The 19,620-nt window shown below is 29.9% G+C and overlaps 3 protein-coding genes across 4 annotated transcripts; 1 reads left to right on the forward strand and 2 right to left on the reverse strand.

Annotated features, from left to right (window-relative positions):
• Window positions 1-373: 373 nt before the first annotated feature.
• On the reverse strand, window positions 374-5,195 carry LOC103579699 (protein halfway). Of its 2 annotated transcripts, XM_008561190.3 has the most exons (8): window positions 5,111-5,195; window positions 4,441-5,040; window positions 2,987-3,278; window positions 2,597-2,911; window positions 2,327-2,496; window positions 2,042-2,224; window positions 1,558-1,716; window positions 374-1,477 (listed from the first exon to the last, which is right to left on the reverse strand). In XM_008561190.3, the coding sequence occupies exons 2-8, from the start codon at window positions 4,444-4,446 to the stop codon at window positions 1,088-1,090; spliced, it is 1,515 nt and encodes a 504-aa protein (XP_008559412.1). In that variant the 5' UTR covers window positions 4,447-5,040; window positions 5,111-5,195; the 3' UTR covers window positions 374-1,087. The 2 variants fall into 2 exon arrangements, with proteins under 2 accessions (XP_008559412.1, XP_014296474.1); XM_014440988.2 differs by lacking the exons at window positions 4,441-5,040; window positions 5,111-5,195 and adding an exon at window positions 4,014-4,077.
• A 1,413-nt stretch (window positions 5,196-6,608) lies between these two features.
• On the reverse strand, window positions 6,609-17,407 carry LOC103579701 (serine-protein kinase ATM). The gene is made up of 6 exons (XM_008561192.3): window positions 17,318-17,407; window positions 16,411-16,557; window positions 15,935-16,334; window positions 8,306-15,853; window positions 7,391-7,672; window positions 6,609-7,318 (listed from the first exon to the last, which is right to left on the reverse strand). The coding sequence occupies exons 1-6, from the start codon at window positions 17,390-17,392 to the stop codon at window positions 7,140-7,142; spliced, it is 8,631 nt and encodes a 2,876-aa protein (XP_008559414.1). The 5' UTR covers window positions 17,393-17,407; the 3' UTR covers window positions 6,609-7,139.
• Window positions 17,408-18,133: 726 nt separating this feature from the next.
• On the forward strand, window positions 18,134-19,619 carry LOC103579700 (sulfotransferase 1E1). The gene is made up of 5 exons (XM_008561191.3): window positions 18,134-18,447; window positions 18,510-18,609; window positions 18,692-19,014; window positions 19,091-19,185; window positions 19,250-19,619. The coding sequence occupies exons 1-5, from the start codon at window positions 18,243-18,245 to the stop codon at window positions 19,568-19,570; spliced, it is 1,044 nt and encodes a 347-aa protein (XP_008559413.1). The 5' UTR covers window positions 18,134-18,242; the 3' UTR covers window positions 19,571-19,619.
• Window position 19,620: the final 1 nt, after the last annotated feature.

Raw genomic sequence — 19,620 nt, forward strand, 5'->3', positions numbered from 1 at the left:
AAATGCAAATAAAATGATCTAATAATTTGAATAAACATAGAATAAGTATAGATAATATACGAAAGTTTAAATATACGTATGTATATGTATGAGAAATTGTTTTATTTGTCATCAATATCATTACAGAAATGTAATTCGTTTTCTTATAAAAATGAATATTACTTGTAATTTATATCAAATCTAAAAATAAATTCAAGTAAAATATTAATATCGCACGACTAGAGTATTTAGTTTTTACTCAAGCTTAAAAATATATTTTTTAATAATAATTTTATTACTACTATTAAATAATAACAAATAAATCAAACATGACAATTTCATAGTAATAAAAAACTTAAATTAGTTATTTATAAAATAAAAACTAAATATTATTATTTATCATGTTGATTTAAAAAAAATTTAACAAGAGTATCAGTCTGATCAATTAATTGATTTGTTTTTTATGTAAAAATAATTAATAACAAAAGGTATACAATTAGTAATTAACGATTAATATCAGTGTATAAAAATATCCTGCTAAAAGTTATACATATATTTATTTTTAAAATATCACTTATTTGATTATCAATATGGTTAATAATTATAAAATTTTTTTTCATGATACCAGCATCAAAACTCAAAGTTTCAGTGTCTAGCAAACGCATCAATTACGAATACTTCCAGTCAACGTGCAGAAACACACTTGTTTTGACTCTTGGTAAAAAATATTAGTATATTACACACCAAGGAAGTGAAGTAGGACATTCCAACCCACGTGTACAAGCGCATACGCCACAATCAGTGGCAAAAATTTGAACTCTTAGGTACAGATCTGGGGAAAAATCGCATACACTTCCACCTTCAACTCTAAAAGTTAAAATTTTGTGGGAAACTTTAAATTCCAATGCAGGTAATCATAAAAAAAATTGTGTGCAACACAGAATAAAACCCAATTTTTGACTGCGGGTGATGTCCAACTTCACCCTGGTCTGAAATCGTTTTCATCCCTCGTCACACAATATACTATTAATATAACAATTGTTAGTAAATTATTTAAAAAATATTATATAACTTTATGTATAAATAAATCTATATATATATAATTAATCTATGCCTCGCACAGCCAATCGCAAGGTAATTTTGGCATTTTATTTGCCGGCCAAGGTAAATATCCTGCTGTTTTAAAAACCCAATAGTCATAGGATACTTTAGCAATAAGACTTATCAGCATCAACGTTTCAAATGCTATTAAATAATATATATAGTCTGTCCAGTCACCAGGGTGAACACACATCTTGGACGGTTCTAAATCAACTACTTTTTCCTTAACATTTTCACAAAGAACTTCGTCAGGATCAAGTATATTCGTTTGTAACCAAGCTTTTAAATATTTTGCCGTATTACAATTGCAAAGTAATTTATTGCCACCGAGTTTGACGTATCGGTGGCTCAAATGATTTTTATTATACACATTAGGGACTAAAATGTATGTCGGCACCTTTAAATGAATTAAATAAATATGTAATTGATATTATAGTAACTGAAAACTTAGTAACCAATTAATTTTTTTATACTCACTGATTTAATTTTATTATAACGTAGACTTAAAATTTCAAAGTTATCTGAAAATTTTGATCCTTCAATTTTATTAATGGACGTTATATTATTGTAATCAGCCCAAAAGTTTTGAAGATCTTGGTACCATGGATTTGTACTGATTTCATCAAGTGTCGTTATCTGCAATATTTACAAAATAAAATAGTATATTGTGTGACAAGAGATAAAAACGATTTCAGACCAGAGTGAAGTTGGCTATCACCTGCAGTCTAAAATTTATTTTCATTCTGAGTTACACACTAGATTTTTTATGATTACCTGCATTGAAACTTAAAGTTTCAGTATCAACAGTCAGTCAGAAAAGTTATTGTTGATATTAATTCGGCATTGAACCGAAATTCGCTTCTTTCGACTGACTGTAGAGACACTAGAACTTCAAGTTTCGATGCTGGTATCATAAAAAAATTTTTTAAAAAATGAACTAATTTATAAATTAATAACTTACATTATTAAAAGACACATTAAGAGCAATTGTGCTCGGCGGAAGACGTTCAGGTAATTTAGTCAATTGATTACCACTACAATCAACTTTAACAGCCATCACTGGTTTTTCTCCTTGTACAATATTGAGTCGGTTAAAACTACATTGGCACTGCCAAGTTTCCCCTTTTGGACACTCCGTTTGAAGCTAATGACCCAAATAATTTAATTATTAATACCCGAACACTCAATATCATAACTTAATATTTTTTTACCCAACGTAAAACGTTAAATTAAAAATAAAATTTACCAAACTCAATGATCTGACTTGTTCAAGTGGAACTTGCTCAGTAGCATTGAACCATATCCAAGTTTTGCTAGCAGAGCAAACAGTCTCATTTTCACGATTAAATATAATCTGTTTATCTCCTGTCTTGTTGATATACTGCGAGACATCATGACACCAAAGTGTGTTAGTTCCTTAATAAAAAAATAAAACAAAACAAAGCATTATAAATTAAAAAGAAAAAAAAAACTCAATACTTAATTGAATTAAAATAATTTAATTATATTTAATTACCGGAAATGTCAAGCCAAAATTCTCGGCCATTCATAATATTTAATGCAGGCAGATGCGTCATATTATTATAAGATAAATCTAAACTCGTTAATTGAGCTAATCTTGTAAAAGAATTATTTTCAATCTCAGTAAGAGCATTATTTGAAAGATTTAAACAGTGGGTCGGTGTCATCATAAGAAATTGACCTTTGATACGATTTATTTTACCGTCAGTGATCGCCAGTGATTTGAGTCTTCTCCATTTGACCTCACTTACATTAAAAGCCTCTAAGGTTGCGTTTCTTATATGAATATATGATACATTAGCCGGGAAATCTACAAAGATAATTATCATTATTATATTTATTTTACATGATATCAATTAATTAATAATAATATTTAAATATTTACTAGCACAAGCAAGTCCAGTTTCAAAAGTCTTAGCATTTAAATTGCAACAAAAGACAGCATATTCCTCATTATTACTAGCCGACAGTATCGGTATTCTTTTACAAGGACAATCATCAGCATTTTCAATCTTAGGGCACTCAGAGGCATCTTGATAAAAACATCTCTCTGGCGGTGGAATACCGAGTCTTATCTCAGTGTTTGCTGCAGGTGATGATGCCTGATCTTCTTCAGTTCGTGCACTTGTAAATGCAACTCCTCCATAGATACCAATAAACAAACTCAGTAAATGCATCTGGAAAACCCATTAACGTTTTCATTTATTTTAGTCTCTCCTCTTAACTCACTATTCTATTTATATATACTCATATTATTAAACTTTCTTTGAAAATGAATAAATATTTTAAATAATTAAATATTGAAAGTTGACTGTGTAGATTTTTTTAAGTCCTGTGATTGTACAGTTTAAAGTTAATAAGTTTGGGAATTAATGACAAGATTTTAATGATAAAATTTACGAAATGCATGAGAGTTAATTAGTAAAGATTTTAACAAATAGTTAAAATTAAAAAATTTTTAATTGGTAGTAATATTCCGGCAGTCATGCAGTGACTGTAAGTTGCTTTTTTATATTAAAAATTTATAATTTAAAAAAAAAAATTGGAAAATTTAGTTGAAATTTTTCTGAGGTACAAATTTGAAAAAAAAAATTACTCAGTTGTTATTAATTGGACTTGAAAGAAATTTGGAAAATAAACTTCAGTAAAATTTTCAAATTTTGTAAAGTAAAATTTAATTAATAAATTTTGTTTGACTCCTAATTAATAATGAATATAAATAATTTTTTTTAAAAATAGGGATAAAAAAACAAAAATAATAATGAGTATGACTGTAGCGGATATGAAACAGTTAATAAATTTTTAATAAACAAATAAATTAACTAAAATAATGACATTTAAAAAAGTGCGCGTACTGATTTTTGAATTTTCTAAATACGCATTTTTAAATTTTTACTTTTACTTTTACTTACATCTTATTTGCTTATTCAAAAATTTTAAAAATTCCTTGTCATTACATTTACACTAAAAAAAAAAAAAAACAATGATTCGACAGAGTATTTTTGTCAAACGGAGTTAGATATAAATTAACTAAATAAATCCAGGGAATGTCGTTTTTCAAAGCATTAATGATAAGCCTTATCTCTTTCGATGTCTGTTTCAGCTGTTACGACTAAAACTTTTTTTCTTCATTTTACTCCTCAGAGTCATTGGATAAGCAAAATAAAATAAAGTAAAAATACTTAACACAGAAAGTCTATTAGCACCACTAAGTAACCGATAAGACTTACATAAAATTTTGTAGACGTTTAAAAATAATTTTAAAATTTTAAATTTTAAAAAAAATTATTTAATTTACATTAAAATTAAACTCTAAAATAAAAACATAAAAATATTTACCTTCATTGTTAATTATGTCAGAACTTTGCATTATTATTTAAAAATCCATTTGTCTATCAAATTTATATAAATATTTATATATATACTCATATTATTTATTAATTAATCAATTAATTATCCTACTAAGCACGAAGGTCATATTTTTAATTACGGCTATTTTAGTCAACTTTTTTTTTTATCATGTACACACACCTAAGTAATTTAACCACAAACTAGTCACTATAATAACATATATAATCATACTTTACATATACATATGTATATATATTTTAAAATTACCACATATATGTACTCGTGTGCTTTGTAAAATGTGTACTTTATTTATATCAGAAAACGAATTTTAAAATTTAAATTTTGAGTAAATAAAAAATTTATTATCTATATACATATATATGTATATATATGAGTAAGTATATTTGTACGATGATAATTATTTTTAAAAAAATAACGTGAAATAAACTAATTAATTCGTTTAAGTGGACACAGCACTTGGGTCACTCAGATTGCCCTCACTTCAATTAATAATAATTATTTTCATTGTTTCTCCAACTATATCTCGCCATCTTTATCTCGTCTTTATTACCCCCTTTTTTGTATTGCCTAATTAAAAAAAAAGTATAATTTAATTTAAATTTAATTTAAATCTGCTAAATTTTTTTCAAACACAAACCAGTTTTTTAAAAAGTCAATTTTAAATAAAATTTTGCGCACTGATTTTAAATGGTTACTTTTTTTTTTTTTTTTTTTTTTGTAAATTATTTTATTAATTTTAATAGAAAAATTTGCAGAAAAGAACAAAGACGGAGTTGTATGACTGATGATTAAGTTTATTGTGAAATTAAAAGTTAAAGAGCAGAACAGAGAATTGCGGAGAGCCAAGCAGAGCTCGGAGCTCGAACTCTACTGATTTACAAAGTGGTAAAAATTGAGGATTATATAGAAATAGAGGCTACATAGTTCAAGTTGAGAAGAGGTAGAGGCTATAAAACGATAGACAAGAATGGAGGAGAGAAATGTAAAGAAGGAAAGTAAGACACGACTTGTTTTTCAATGTGGATCTGGTCAGTGTGGGTGTGTATATGTTGAATGTTGGATACTGGCAACTGACTACAGATTGATATTTTATATCTGCACGTTCTATGATGGTACACTCAATTTTATAGTATGTTTTAATATTGTTTATCTATTTTGTTTTCATGATTCTTGATAATTCATAGCAATGCTAATTTATTTAAATTTTGAATTGAACAAGAGTTGGATGTCCTAAGTAACGGAGAGACAACTTTAAGATGTTATAAAGATGCTTATTAAAAAGACAAAACTTTATTTTGTCTCAAAGCCAAGTATTTGATGAAATAAGACATGCAGATGCTGGTCCTAAGTCATAGGAAATTCTGTTTTTCCGTCTTAAAAAAGTCATTTAAGTGACAAGTCGCCCAGAAAACACTTGACAATTATTTGTAATTTACTTTTGTTGTCACTTGTGTCAAGTTTTTTTAGTAGACATTTTGATGACAAAAATTTCTGATGATTTTTGAAATTTTGGTATTTGTCGATAGAAGAGAACGGCCTCAAAACTGCTATTTTATAGATGTCATAAAGCCACGTGTGCTACTTCGGTAGGACAACTTTAAGATGTCATAAAGATGTCTTTTATAAAGACGACAAATTTTATTTTGTCTCAGAGCCAAGTTTTCTTGAATAAATAAAATAAATATAAGAGATACAAATGTTGATTTTAGGAGTCATAGGAAAATTGTCTTCTTTATTCCGTCGTAAAAATATCATCGCAAGTGACAACTTGTTCAGATGATAGTTGACAATTATTTGTAATTTATTTTTTGTCACTTGATCAAGTTTCTTAAGCAGATATTTTTTTATGACGGAAATTTCCGATTGATTTGTCAAAATTTTGGAGCCTTATTGACAAGACAAAAAACAGCCTCAAAACTTCTATCTTATTGATGTCACAAAGCCAAGTTATTACTTGGGATGTAAAGATTGTCTTGGCACGAATGATCAATCTGAGATCAATAAAGAAATTTACTTTACTAACATCAGCTGATATTTTTATATGCATTAAAATATTTAATTTAAAAATTCTGAGTATAAATTAAAAAAAATTTTTTTAATCTTAAACTTAAAATTTAATATGAAAACTAATCTACTAAAAAATTATTAAATTTTATTTAGTATAACAAGTAATTACATTTATATTTTGATTATTTTTGCTTAGAAAATAAATTTAAAAATATCTATAACAATTAAAATTACGGTTTATAAACTTACAAAAAATATAATTATAGAATTGTTTCAACATCAGAAATTTCTGCGACTCTTTAGACGTTACACTTTGTTTTAAGACTCGTATAAATCTCTTACATAAAGAAAAAAAATCCAAATATTTATATTTCTTAATTTTAAAGATATCAAAGTAAACAAAAGTGTAATCTTCATAAAACAATGATATAAATGCTCAACATTTATTTCTTAGTAGAGTAAAAAAATGTCTAAAACACAAGAAAAATCGTAGTTGCCCACCATAATAATATAAATCATCACATATAAGAGTACTAATTAGTTTTCACTAATAAGTAAATAAATAAATATAGCGAAGTTAATTGATGATAATTTAAATGAGTAAAGCTTCATTTTGATTACATATGTAATTGATAAGTTTCAACATAAGAAAAATAAAATTATAAAAATGCCTGCCAACCACAAAAGAGACGGGAAAGATTAACAGGATCACGAGCTTCTTGAATAAGTCTCTCAACTTGGCCTGATATACTAGTAGCCAGTCCTTCTTCTGTTCCCAAAAGTTTCTGTTCTATTCTCAATAACGCTCTTTCTGCCATTTTATTGAGCTTGCCATCACCTTTAAATAAAAAACATATAAAATAATAATTATAATTAATAAAAATATATAAGAAAACTAAATATAATTTACCAAAATGATGATCTTCACTGATATGTCCAGGACTATCGCTTTGTAACTCCCATGCTTTAGCAGGTGTTATTTCCCAGGAAAACAGAGGATCGTAAAGAAGAACTTGCAAAAGTGTTATTATTATGTCTTTTCGATTACGTAATACTGACATTGTTTCCTCGCTACTTTTACGCATGACTCCTTCGACACCTGAAACTCCCATTGCTGCTTCCATATCACGTGTCAATCTAAAGGGTACAGTTTCTGGTACAGGTAAAACTTTACCTTGTTCGAATGCTATTCCTAAAATTAAATGAATTTTTATATTAATAACTAGCATAATTATAAATTAAAAATATGCGTATTCTCTGAGAAAAAAAATAACTTTTGTTTTTAGGAGCAGATCAGGATATTTTAAACTAAATCAGATTTCTTACCAAGTAAGACACGGCTTTGTGACATCAAGAAGTTTTGAAACTGTTTTTTGACATCGTTTAGGTACTAAAATTTTGACAGTGATCAAAAATTTATGTCACCGAAAAAATATCTGGTTGAAAAACTTGACACGAGCGACGACAGCAGTAAGTTACAAATAATTGTCAACTAAGTCATCATCTAGATGATTCTTTAATTGAAATGACATTTTTAAGACGTAAAAAGAAGACAAATTTCCTATGACTCCTAAAACCAACACCTGTATGTCTTATTTATATAAAAGTATTAGGCTTTGGGACAAATAAAAATTTGTCTTATTTTAAAAGACATCTTAAAGTTGTCTCTATGCTACTTGGGTCCGTTTAAGAAAACGATTTTGAATGAAATCTTCAATTTTCGCGCCAAAAATATACTAAACTGATAATTTTTAATAACATAATTTCTTATGGTGAAAATACACAAGTTGTTTTTTTCTCTCAGTGTAAGAACAATAATAATTACCAAAATCAATGTGTACAACTTCAGCAGTCTTGGTATCAATCAAAATATTACTGAAATGTCTGTCTCCAAGACCCAGAATATATCCAACCATCGAAGTTGTAGCAACACTTCGTACATAAGCCAGCCGTCTCTCAAACCATGTTTCCGGTGACGGAAATTTTTCCATGAAAAAGTATTGAAAAGCTGGTTTAAGATGTTTGCAACATTCCAGATAAGTTTGTAACTTGACATTATTTCCACTAGGACCAGCACACTTCATTTTATTTCTGCATTCCATTATTTTCCAGTCATTAGGATGATACTTTTCATGCATTCCAACAATTTTAGGATTCTGTGTGCCACTAAGAATAGCCATAATAGGCTGCGTATTATCGCACCATTCCAAAACCCCAGATCTTTGTGACAAAGGAATTATTTTGTATGTGCGCACATTCAATTTACGGCGCTTAGCTTCTTTGCTCGTCTTCAAAAGCATATTCATCACCGTGAAAACTTGTTGCATCACAGCATCTTGTCTTAAATCGTCTTTACCTTTGACTAATTGCTTTCTCTTCACACCATCAGTGCCAATGCAATCAATTTGTTTTGGAGCATTCACTCCACCAACGCCTTTAAAACTGTCCTCATACTTGTAAACACTGACAATGTCATCGTAAGTCCCACCTGGACTCACATCCAGTGCAATCGTTGGCACAATACTGTGCTTATAATTTTTGACATTCAAAATTTTCTGACCTCTCGGTATCGCGTTCGAAGTCGTCTGTCCACTGAATTGCAAATAAGCCAACATTATTAAAGCCTGAGCTAAATTTTTCATCTCATATATTATCTGGGACAACTTTTCATCATTACTCAGCTCTGCTATCAGCATCTGGGCCCCAAGCTCACGGTCATTTGGCTCCGGTATGACTTTACTCGCTGGTTTATAGTAATCGTAATCTTTCCGTGTGTTCATTAATGCAAACAATGTCGGCAATGTGTGATGAGGATGTTCTTTAGCGCATCTTTTTAGCAGATCATAAATTTTTTTAGTGAATTTACTTTTTATTTTATTGTTTAAATGAGGCGCAAGTTGCGGTATAAGTGGAATAAATTTAAATGACGGAATGTTGTCCAAATAGTTATCGAGGATTTCATTTAATTCATCATTGTCTTTATTTTTTAACCATAAGGAAATAAGACGGAATATAAAAAAATTATGATTTTCCCCGGTCTCTAGTGTTTTCAAATAATACTTCGTAGTTAATTTTAAATACATTTGCCTTTCATTCTGTATATTTATATACTCAGCGATATCTATCGTGGTTTGTTTTTTCAAAGTCGAAATCGCGCGATTTACATCGGTGTCTTTAGAATTTGGTCTCAAATTATCTGTTCGCTTCGAATATTTCGCACACTCTTTCAAACTTTCAAACTGCGGGGTCTTCATAAATGAATTTATTTGCTGATACTGCGCATCTGCGAACTGCGCCAATGCGGCGTACGAATTATTCAAATTATTATTGTCCTCAGATGATTTATTTCTAATGCTCATCGTTACTTTAATCGATTCTTTGTAATAATTATCGATTACAGCCTGAGGATTTTCCGACTTTGTCTCAGCCATCCAGTTTCCATAGACTCTCAGTGCTTGCGCATTCAAACTTAGGTTCAATGTATTTTTATTTAACAAATCGCGCATCATATATCGCGCGATATCTCGATCATTTTGAATCCAACTTAGAAGCGCATCGCGATACTGCAATTGATTTTTAATTTCGTCAGACAAATTTGTTTCATTGGATAAAGTTATCAGTAACCGAGCCGCGATATGCGGGCGCCCTTGAATTTCCGCTAATTTTGATAACTCCAAGGACGTGTTTATCAGCGCATCTTTCATTACTTCATTGCCACTTGATAAATATTTTATTTTACACATCGCAATTCTCTGGGCTAAAATCGGCTCGACGTAAGTAAACTCATTCAAATTTGGCAAATATTCTTCACTCCAATTATTTATTAATTTCCTAAAATTTTCCGGAGTTGTCATTGATAACTTTTCCAGTTCCAGTAGCATCTGAAGCCGTACTAACTTTGGATAAACTGTTTGGCTGCACTCTAAACTTGAATTCCGAAGTGATTTTACGATACTCATGCGCGCAACATCGATATAATTTTTCATAGTCACACTGTCGTTTGCATGCAGACATTTTAGTGCTTGGTAATGATAACTGTAGTAATTGTCATCGTCATTAGAACACGATTTCAATAAATCATCATCGGTTATAAAATTTTGCTCGGGTAACGAGAAATTCCAGTCAGCTAATCGCCAAGCGGTTTCGTATTGGAACTCCGTTAAATTATCAATATTTTTATCGCTGATAAATCGATTCAATAAGTAATCGAACCCTGAATGACGGAGTGCGTTTGCCATACCACTGGAAAATTTATGCCCGATACTTAACTCAGCATCTTGTGTTATCATGACTTTGTCCCACTGTTGCAAATGTATGTAATGTTGGGTCCGAGATGACGAATTTTTTAAATGAGACAGCCCGCAACCGTGAATGGAGTCTGGGTCTCCGATTTCCACGAACGCTTTTCTCAGAATATTTTGCAAAGATTTACCATCGGTATTATTTTTCTCGCAGATGAAATCGATAGTAGAAATATTGTCAATTGACTCAGTAGTTTCTCTTTTGAATGTTTCACAGTACAATTCTGCGTAGAGTACTGATGTAAAGTAGGCAGAGCAATACTGCGCAGCTTTTGCGATGTGCAAGTAATTGAGTTTCAAAATAAAATTATTGTCTGATTGAATCCTTATGAAGTTGACGACATTCAACATACATCTGACAGACTGATGACTGAAGGAATCTATTTTTTTAGCTGAGTAATTGTCATTAGTTGCTGTAGTTTCCTCTAAATTATTATAAGAATCGTAGTATTCTTTGAAAAAAGTATTTATGCACTCGTAGATGTCATCGGCAAAGTCATAGTCCGTGTAGATGATGAGATAAATAAGCCGGGGTAAGATAATTTCGCAAAACTCGGTGCTTAATTCGCACACGGGTATCAAAATCGTTGAGTAAAAATTTTTGAAACAACTCAATATACAGCAGGTTATATTAGTGAGCCATTTTGTATATGAATTTATTTCGTCGCTTTTCCAAATATTGTTTTGTGGGTCGATATATTTTTTGGAGTTTTCGATATTTAACCTCACTGGACTAGTGTCGATTTTACTGTTTGCTAAAAAGGGTTGGGTGAAGGACAGCAACAAGGGTTCTGATAAATTATTCAAATTTTTTAGATAATTTTTCTTCAGTATTTTGTGGCCCCAATGAGATGAACAAACTGCGTACAGAGCATCAGCACTTGACGTACGTAAATTAATATTTCTGTCGACTATAAATTCTACTAGTCGGTTAATTATTTGATAAGTTAATAATTCAGCAGGATCACCGTTTTCCTTTTTTTTGTCATCTTCTGGATGCAAAATCATTGTCGTCAAATCAGTCGGCCCTAATTCCCCGAGACACTTGGCAACGTCTAGTGATATATTTACGTTTTTATTTTCTGTTAACTTTATAAGCTTATAAATAAGCCGGTGAATTATACTGGAGTTGCTGTCTTCAGCGAAGCCTCGTAGTTTTTCTAATTCTTTGTACATTTCAAGTAACTCTGTTTTATTTTGCGCGAGTTCTTCTTTTAAATTCAGCAAACCTTTGGAGCTTTGAGTTGCCGTTTTTTCATACTTTGACTCTAAAAATGTTTCTATTTTACTACGCAGATTAGAAGTTTTATCTGTTGAATTGTTGAAAGAATTATTGATAAGTCGTAACTCATCGAAAGATGGATGACTTGGAAAGTCATCTAATTTATTAATTGCTTCCTTTAGTATTTCATTTGAATCAATTGTCAGAAACCGCAATATTTTAAATCCCATTTCATTTTTTTTATCCGACTGCTGAATGATGGAAGTTAAATTAGTGACGATAAAATTCAATAGTTTGCTAATTTCTGTGGATCTCAATGGAAGAATTTTATTCAAAAATATATACAAAAATTTCCCGCTTATTTCAGACAGCGGATTTATTTCTTCTTTGATTAAATTCATTAATGTGCAGCAGACGTCTCTTAAAAAAAAAATAGCGACGTCACCGAAAAATGCATTTGAAATTTTTTTTACCAAATAGTTACAAAAATACGCGTACTGATGAAACGCTTTTAGTTTATATTCGATCATATTAAACTCAAATATATTATTCGAGAGGCGCAATAAAATTTTTTGCAGTATATTTGATTTTTTCGAAGCTAAATAATAAACCAAACTGTTGCCAAATAAAGGAAATGATTTTTCAATTTTCTGAAAACATTTTTCCAAAATATCATGATCAAAATTTGGCAAATTATATTTTGGAAAACGTACTGCAATGCCGTCAAACATTTTGCTGAAATCTCTTTCGTCATGAAGTCTCTCCATCAAATCTATCAAAATATCGAAACATTTTTCCTCAATCAACTCTGAAAATTTTCTAATATTTTCAAATTCATTTTCATTATTAGTCAACTTTTTGAATATTTCTCTAGCATACTCAAAATTATCATCGTCTGAAATCGAGCGCGCGAGTAACCACATAATTAATGACGGAAAATTATTTTCAATGGCATGAGAAAATGAGTAATCGATTGCTTGACATGAAGTTTCGATATCTGTCAGATTTTGCTCTTCTAATTTAATAAGAATAAATATTCTCATATAACGTTTGTAGAAATCAATTTCTGACGTCGATTGCGTTAACATCCAAGGAAATTTGAGTGAATGTTTTTCCTTGAGCCACTTTGTCACCAAATAATAGAGATTCATCTCAATTAATTTGATGCGGTCATGATCATTCTTGATTACTATCTTAAGAATTTTATTTATTGAATCGATTGGTATTTTCACGTCACCATAGAGCCGTAAGATGGAATTCAACGCCTGGTTTTGATGTAAAGCACTCCCATGTAATATACATCCAAATGTATACAATGCAGTTGTTGTTCTATTGGTAAATTCGTCTTGAATCATTACATCAACAGTACCAGCATCTATCGTAAATATTTCGTGCTGAATAGCAGCGACATTTGCAAACAATTTTTTTTTTATAGATAAATCAACTTCCGGTGATGAAAAAATAAAATTAATTATTTTTATGGCTTCGAGCCGGACAACATAAAAAGAACTTCTGAGATAAATGTCAACCATTTCAGCAGCACATGAAGTTTGCTGATGTGAGTCGACCAGCAGTAAATTGTCTTGAGGAATAAATTTGATTATTTTGCTCAAACAATCAAGGAAACTCAGACATACTGAAGGCCCAAATATATGATTCAGCTCATTGTGAGTAAAAATAATCACATCAGTGATATTCTGTTGGCTTTTATCAGCATCCAGTGCGTGCTCGTAAATAAACGGCAATAATTCTAGAATATTTTTCACGGCATTCCCATCATGCTGCCATTTATGAAATAATTTATTTACGAATGTCGTCAAATCATTGAGTGATTCATCAGAGTAAAAACCTTTTCTGCATTCTATGAGTCGCTTCAAAAATACAAGACTTTGCCATAAATTACCGATGACTGTCGGCGCGTAAATTTCAACTTTCAGTAGATTTTTCAAAACCTTTGATTGAATTTCGGAAATTTTCTCGTCTGAATCGATGCAGGTAAATAAGGTGGCAGTTCTGTGGGCTGCTATTGTTGTCGTGTCGTTTATGTCAACGGTAATTTTAAAATTGAAAGATTTGCGGTCTTTCTGTGATTTCATGACGTAGTCTTGTAATTCAAAAATATTTTCGTAGTATTTAATTCCAAGTTTGTCTAGTCCTTCTGGTTCGTTAGTATTTTCCACGAGGATGTGCAATAATTGTAGTAAAATATTTGACAGACATTCATCGACAATCAGTTTCCCCACGATTTTGTGGTACGGAGTTTCGTAGAGCGTCATCAGGGCTTTTATTAAATGTATGTCATCTTGGTTTTCACGTTCCAGTAAATTTCCAGCGAGTATAAAATTATAAACTCCATTGAAAGATTGTCTAAGTGAAGTTAATAAGCTTTCAATTAATTTATTTGTTTTGTTTTCATTCAGTTCTAATAAATTTGACGTAAATTTAGCGACAATAGCTAAATTTAAAATTACATTGTTGACATTTTTTGAAGTTTCATCAGTAAAATCTATCAACTCCTCCAATTTTTCGATAACGACACTCAAAATTTCTTCAGAAAACGGCGGCTTGATAATTTTCTTACTAGAATTTAAATTTAAATCAGGAGACTGTACAGTAAATAAATCGATCTCGAATGCTGCTGACAAATGACACTTCGTAATGTCATTTATAAATTTTGACTGACTGTCAATCAAAAACATGTCGTTGAGTAGCCGCTTTTTACTCAAAAAAATTTTAGAATTTTTTTTGTACCACATTTTGAGTATCAAATTAGTGATGACATTATTGACAGCTGTCACTGTAGCAGCTGTCATTGTTTTGGTCGATGAAAATTTTAGTATCCATTGCAGTACGCGCATTTTAACAGGATCTCCATTTCGCGACAGCAACTCGCCAATGTACTCTGGTATTTTGGCATTCTGTGAAAAAATATCCAAAGTACAGACGGAAGACGGGGTCCAGCGGATCTCATTAGTGATATAGAGGCACAGAAATTCATTAACGTTGATGACTCCGACATAAACCATAATAAGCTGCAATAATTCGTGTCCTTCTGATTCGTTTTGCCCTAAACTCAGTATTTTCAACAACGTGTGCCATATTTTTTCCCAGTATTTTTTAGTCGCTTCAATAAATTTCGTGTCATCGGATGTCAAGTTCTCTGTCATCAATAAAATTTTACAGAGCTCGCATAAACTGTTTATTATCTTTTCATTCTTTAATGCTTCTGAAAATAATTCGCTCACTGTTTCCATCAGCGAAATAAAATCGTCGAGGTTAGATATAGAGGCTGGATACTTTCTGACCATCGCAATAATTATTTCGACGATGTGCCACTTGTTTTCAATGTCATTATTAATAGATTCAATATTAAATAGATCGATTGGTTTTTTTACGATTGACAAACGTCTTCTCTTCACACGTCTCAAGGATTCGTTGTCGCTGGGATTTGATTCTTCTTGATAAAAAGAATGATCCATCATCACCTGATAAAAAATTTCACTCGCCAATGCGCTGAAGCTGGGAATTATCATGCAGTTCTTGATATTTTGTATCACGCAGTTGTAAATATTTATCATGATACTTTTCCATTCGGGTAAATTGTAGGCGTAAGCAGCGGAATCACTTGATATCGCGCCGTTGGGATGATGGAATGTGATGAATAATAAAATAACTTTACAGTTTTCTTCACTTAATTGATTATTGAGCATACGGTTGGTTATTTCTTCGCTGAATTTACATAATGCTTTACGACTTTCAGTTCCAATTTCTTCAAATACTGTATTAAATAATTTGTAAGCATACTTTTGAAGAAAAGCTGGATTTTTTTCAACGTCACTTAATACTTTGACTGAAATTAAAAATATTAATTTAATTTTTTAGCCATGCTTTTGATAATTATAATTATGATATATATTAAATATTCACTTACGAAAAAACGTGAATATTTTTTTTTTAATATAGTGAGCTAAGTTAGACTGTAAACATCCAAATTGAACTGTATGCTGCAAACTTATCAAGATGTTACTCTTATTAATGTGTGGTAAATCATACATTTTAATAAAAATCTTAAAAAACTTTCGCCAATCATCAAGAGACAACGAAACTCTGTAAAGTCGGCTCGTGAGTACCAGATCTGCCAACTGCAAATACGTATCGTGGAAGTGTTTACAGTTTTCATTTTCCAGTACTTGAACAATACAAGCTACGAAATCAAAAGTGTGTAAGTAAACTGCTGATGGGGTACTGGCATAGCGGACAATATCAGAAATTAGGAGACTGCATGACGTTTGTACTTTATCAGCGTTTGTGCTGGGTGATCGTTTCGTTAACTGAAATATTTAAAAAAAGGTTTGTTATTTATGCTGTTTAATTGTTAATTACTAAGTTAATTAGCAATTTACTCACCGATATAATTAACTCATGACATTTTATAAATAAACTGTGCCATGTTAAGACAATATTTTTATCGTGGTCTTTTGAAATCGAATTCTGCGTGAGTTCATCTCTTGCTTCTCGACGATCAATGATACTCAATAAACTTTCGATGTTTGACTACAAAATTATTTAATATGTAGATTAAATGATACTGAAGACAGACATTTAAAAAATTGTTTTTTTTTTTTTTAATATTCTCAGATAGTACCTCAGTTTTTAAAAATATTCAATGAAGATGAAAATTTAAAATAAAAAATACAGTTGTCATCAATTAGGAGTCATTCGAAAATTTAAAAATAAATAATAGTCAACAAAATTTAAAAATTCGAATTATCAAATTGACGTGATTTTACTAAAATTTATTTTCTAAAGTTCGTGTAATTCCCAATTGATGTCAACTTTAGTAATTTTATTTTTTAATTAATTAATAAAATTTTAATACAGTGATGACAATTCAGATCATTGAATATTAAAAAATCAAAGTATTGTCTACGAATGTCAACGAAAAATACATTTTAAAAACTGTTAATAATTTGTTTTGTGTTCATTTTTAAAAATTTTTTCTCTTACAACAAGAGGTTCGTTAACGAAAATATAAAAATTTTTGAATGTCAGGATGGATTTTTTAAATTTCTTTGAATGTTAACAAAAAAATCTATTGATCCTTAAAAAACTCATCAAAAACGTCAAAATTGTTTTTTTTTTATCTAACCTCTGTTACAAGTTACAAAATTTTAAAAAATATTCAAATATTTATAATAATTTTTTACTCAAGTATCAGAAAAAAAATTATAGCCGGGTAATTTTCTTTCTTCATAATCTGTTATTGTTATTGTAATAATTAAAGTGTATATTCGTAATAATAATTTATAATTACCGTTCTGTCTGCTTTTAGTTTACTAGTGTCAAAACTAGACAGAATCCTGAGTATTACTTCTGATTTTGAAGTCATTTTTCACGATTTTTAAATTTATTTATTTAAATATTTGAATAATTTTATTTATATTTTCACAGTTCCATAACTGTCACATTGTACTTGTTTATTTGTATCGTTTGTATGAAGTGAAATATATATTTTATATACAATATATAGAAACTTACACGATTTCCTCATATGCTAGTGAATAGCTACAGTAGGTAATTTAGGAAAAGAAAAATTGATGGGAAATTTCTGTGCTAGTGACAGCTAGAACTAAAGATCCACTTGAGGACACTGATCTCTATATAACTGGATAGAGCATCCTGTGATTAAGAAATGACAATATTTGAAATCTGCGTTTGTTATAAAAAATGTTTTCTTTTACAAGATCTTTTATATTTTATCAATTTCATGACAATTACAAGAAGAAAACTATAAATAATTTATGAAACTAATAATTAACATATATTTTAGTGTAGAAGGTAAAAGACCCGAAACCCGATCAGGGAACTAGTACCCGATCACTCCATGTATTCGTACAGATATATTTATTAAAATTTACTAGGATAATGAAAAAAGTATAATTGTATAATTACTTGCAATATTTTATGATATTAAATCAAATCAAGGGCTGACCCGCAGCATCAACCGGTATTCAGATTTTTTTCATAGTAATTTAAATTTTCGAATAGATTAGCATTAATAAGATGTTTGCTACTGGTCAGGAGGAGACAAGAATATTCTGAACCAATGATATGCATACTTCGTAAATAAAGAAAGTTTGTGGGTCAAACATTTACTTTCTCTTTGAAGAAATGATTGTCATTTTTTTAAAAATCAGTTAGTTCTACTGTTATTCTCAAGCAGTATAAAACTCCTTACAATGAATAGTTTACCTAAGTATAAATTTTTGAATGAAAAAAAAACGAAAGAGATGTTGGAAAAATTCACAGGGGAACGAACTGGATGGGTGCAAGTTGGTGAAAAAAATTGGTTCTTTCCTCATCGTTATACTGAGCAAGGAGAAGGATTTTATAATTTCAAAGCTAGACCGGATGACACTTGGGTGATTACTTATCCCAGATCAGGTATTTTTTATCAAATAGATTTTTTTTTCTTCAATTCATTAACACTAGTTTGATTTTAATAGGAACCACATGGACTCAAGAACTTGTCTGGTTATTGAGTAATAATTTGGACTTTGATACCGCACGCAAAAAATTATTGGCTGAGCGTTTTCCATTTCTTGAGTAAATTTTTATAAATTAATTACAAAATTTATTTGTACAAAAAAAAAAAAAAAACTTGTAATTTTTAAATATTTTTTTTTAGATTTAGTATGTTTAATCACCCGGAAGTTACGCAAGAATTTATAAAATTAAATGAGGGTGATTTAGAAAAACAAGAGTTATGTAAAAAAATTTCATTGCCTGGATATAAAGTCTTGAGCGAACTGCCATCGCCTCGATTTATAAAATCACATTTTCCACTGAGTTTATTGCCCGGAATATTAGACGTCGGTTGTAAAATAATTTATGTCGCCCGCAACCCTAAGGATGTTGCTGTCTCTTGGTACCATTTGAACCGAGCTATAAAAACTCAAGGGTATCAAGGAAATTTCGAAGAGTTTTGGAATTATTTTCAAGACAATCTAAGTAAATTATAAATCTTTCACTACTCAAAACTTACAACTCTTTTTATTGATCAAAAAATTTTATTTTGCCCTGACAGCACCCTGGAGTCCTTACTGGGAACATTTGAAAGAAGCCTGGGCTCAACGAGACCATCCAAATTTATTCTTTATATTTTACGAAGAAATGCAACAGGTATATTTAAATTTACTGATAAATATTTAATTTATAAAATTGTTATACTTATTTTTATTTATAGGACTTTTATAAAACCGCGGATCGAGTCGCGGAATTCCTTGGCAAGTCTTACAGCGATAAAGAAATGTATAAATTATCAGAATACCTTAATATAAAAAATTTCCGTAACAATCCGATGGTAAATTCTTCAGAATTACGTGATTGTCATATAATAGATGATGAAAGTTTTGTTAGAAATGGGCAAAGTGGCGTATGGAGTAACACATTCAGTCTGAAGCTTGAAGCTAAAGCAGACGAGTGGATAAAAAAAAATTTACAAGATACAGATCTTACTTTTCCTTATTTTAATAATAATGACATTTCTCAAATAATTAAGACATAATTATACTTCGTAATTTTATTAATAAAAATTATTCAATAATTATAATATAT

The sequence above is a fragment of the Microplitis demolitor genome, chromosome 2 (assembly GCF_026212275.2).
Source record: "Microplitis demolitor isolate Queensland-Clemson2020A chromosome 2, iyMicDemo2.1a, whole genome shotgun sequence".
Classification (NCBI taxonomy): Eukaryota; Metazoa; Arthropoda; class Insecta; order Hymenoptera; family Braconidae; genus Microplitis; species Microplitis demolitor.

What these genes read in the sequence shown, in the direction of transcription:
- LOC103579699 (XM_008561190.3), bottom strand. An exon ending in ATTTTGGCTTGACATTTCCG is followed by an intron (nt 2,497 to 2,596) that starts GTAATTAAATAT and finishes TTTTTTATTAAG; the next exon opens with GAACTAACACACTTTGGTGT. An exon ending in AAGTCAGATCATTGAGTTTG is followed by an intron (nt 2,225 to 2,326) that starts GTAAATTTTATT and finishes TTGGGTCATTAG; the next exon opens with CTTCAAACGGAGTGTCCAAA.
- LOC103579701 (XM_008561192.3), bottom strand. Translation starts at nt 17,392, where the DNA reads ATGACTTCAAAATCAGAAGTAATACTCAGGATTCTGTCTAGTTTTGAC. An exon ending in AGTTGTACACATTGATTTTG is followed by an intron (nt 7,673 to 8,305) that starts GTAATTATTATT and finishes ATTTAATTTTAG; the next exon opens with GAATAGCATTCGAACAAGGT. An exon ending in CAGTGAAGATCATCATTTTG is followed by an intron (nt 7,319 to 7,390) that starts GTAAATTATATT and finishes TTTTATTTAAAG; the next exon opens with GTGATGGCAAGCTCAATAAA.
- LOC103579700 (XM_008561191.3), top strand. Translation starts at nt 18,243, where the DNA reads ATGAATAGTTTACCTAAGTATAAATTTTTGAATGAAAAAAAAACGAAA. An exon ending in TTATTTTCAAGACAATCTAA is followed by an intron (nt 19,015 to 19,090) that starts GTAAATTATAAA and finishes TTGCCCTGACAG; the next exon opens with CACCCTGGAGTCCTTACTGG. An exon ending in TTTACGAAGAAATGCAACAG is followed by an intron (nt 19,186 to 19,249) that starts GTATATTTAAAT and finishes TTTTATTTATAG; the next exon opens with GACTTTTATAAAACCGCGGA.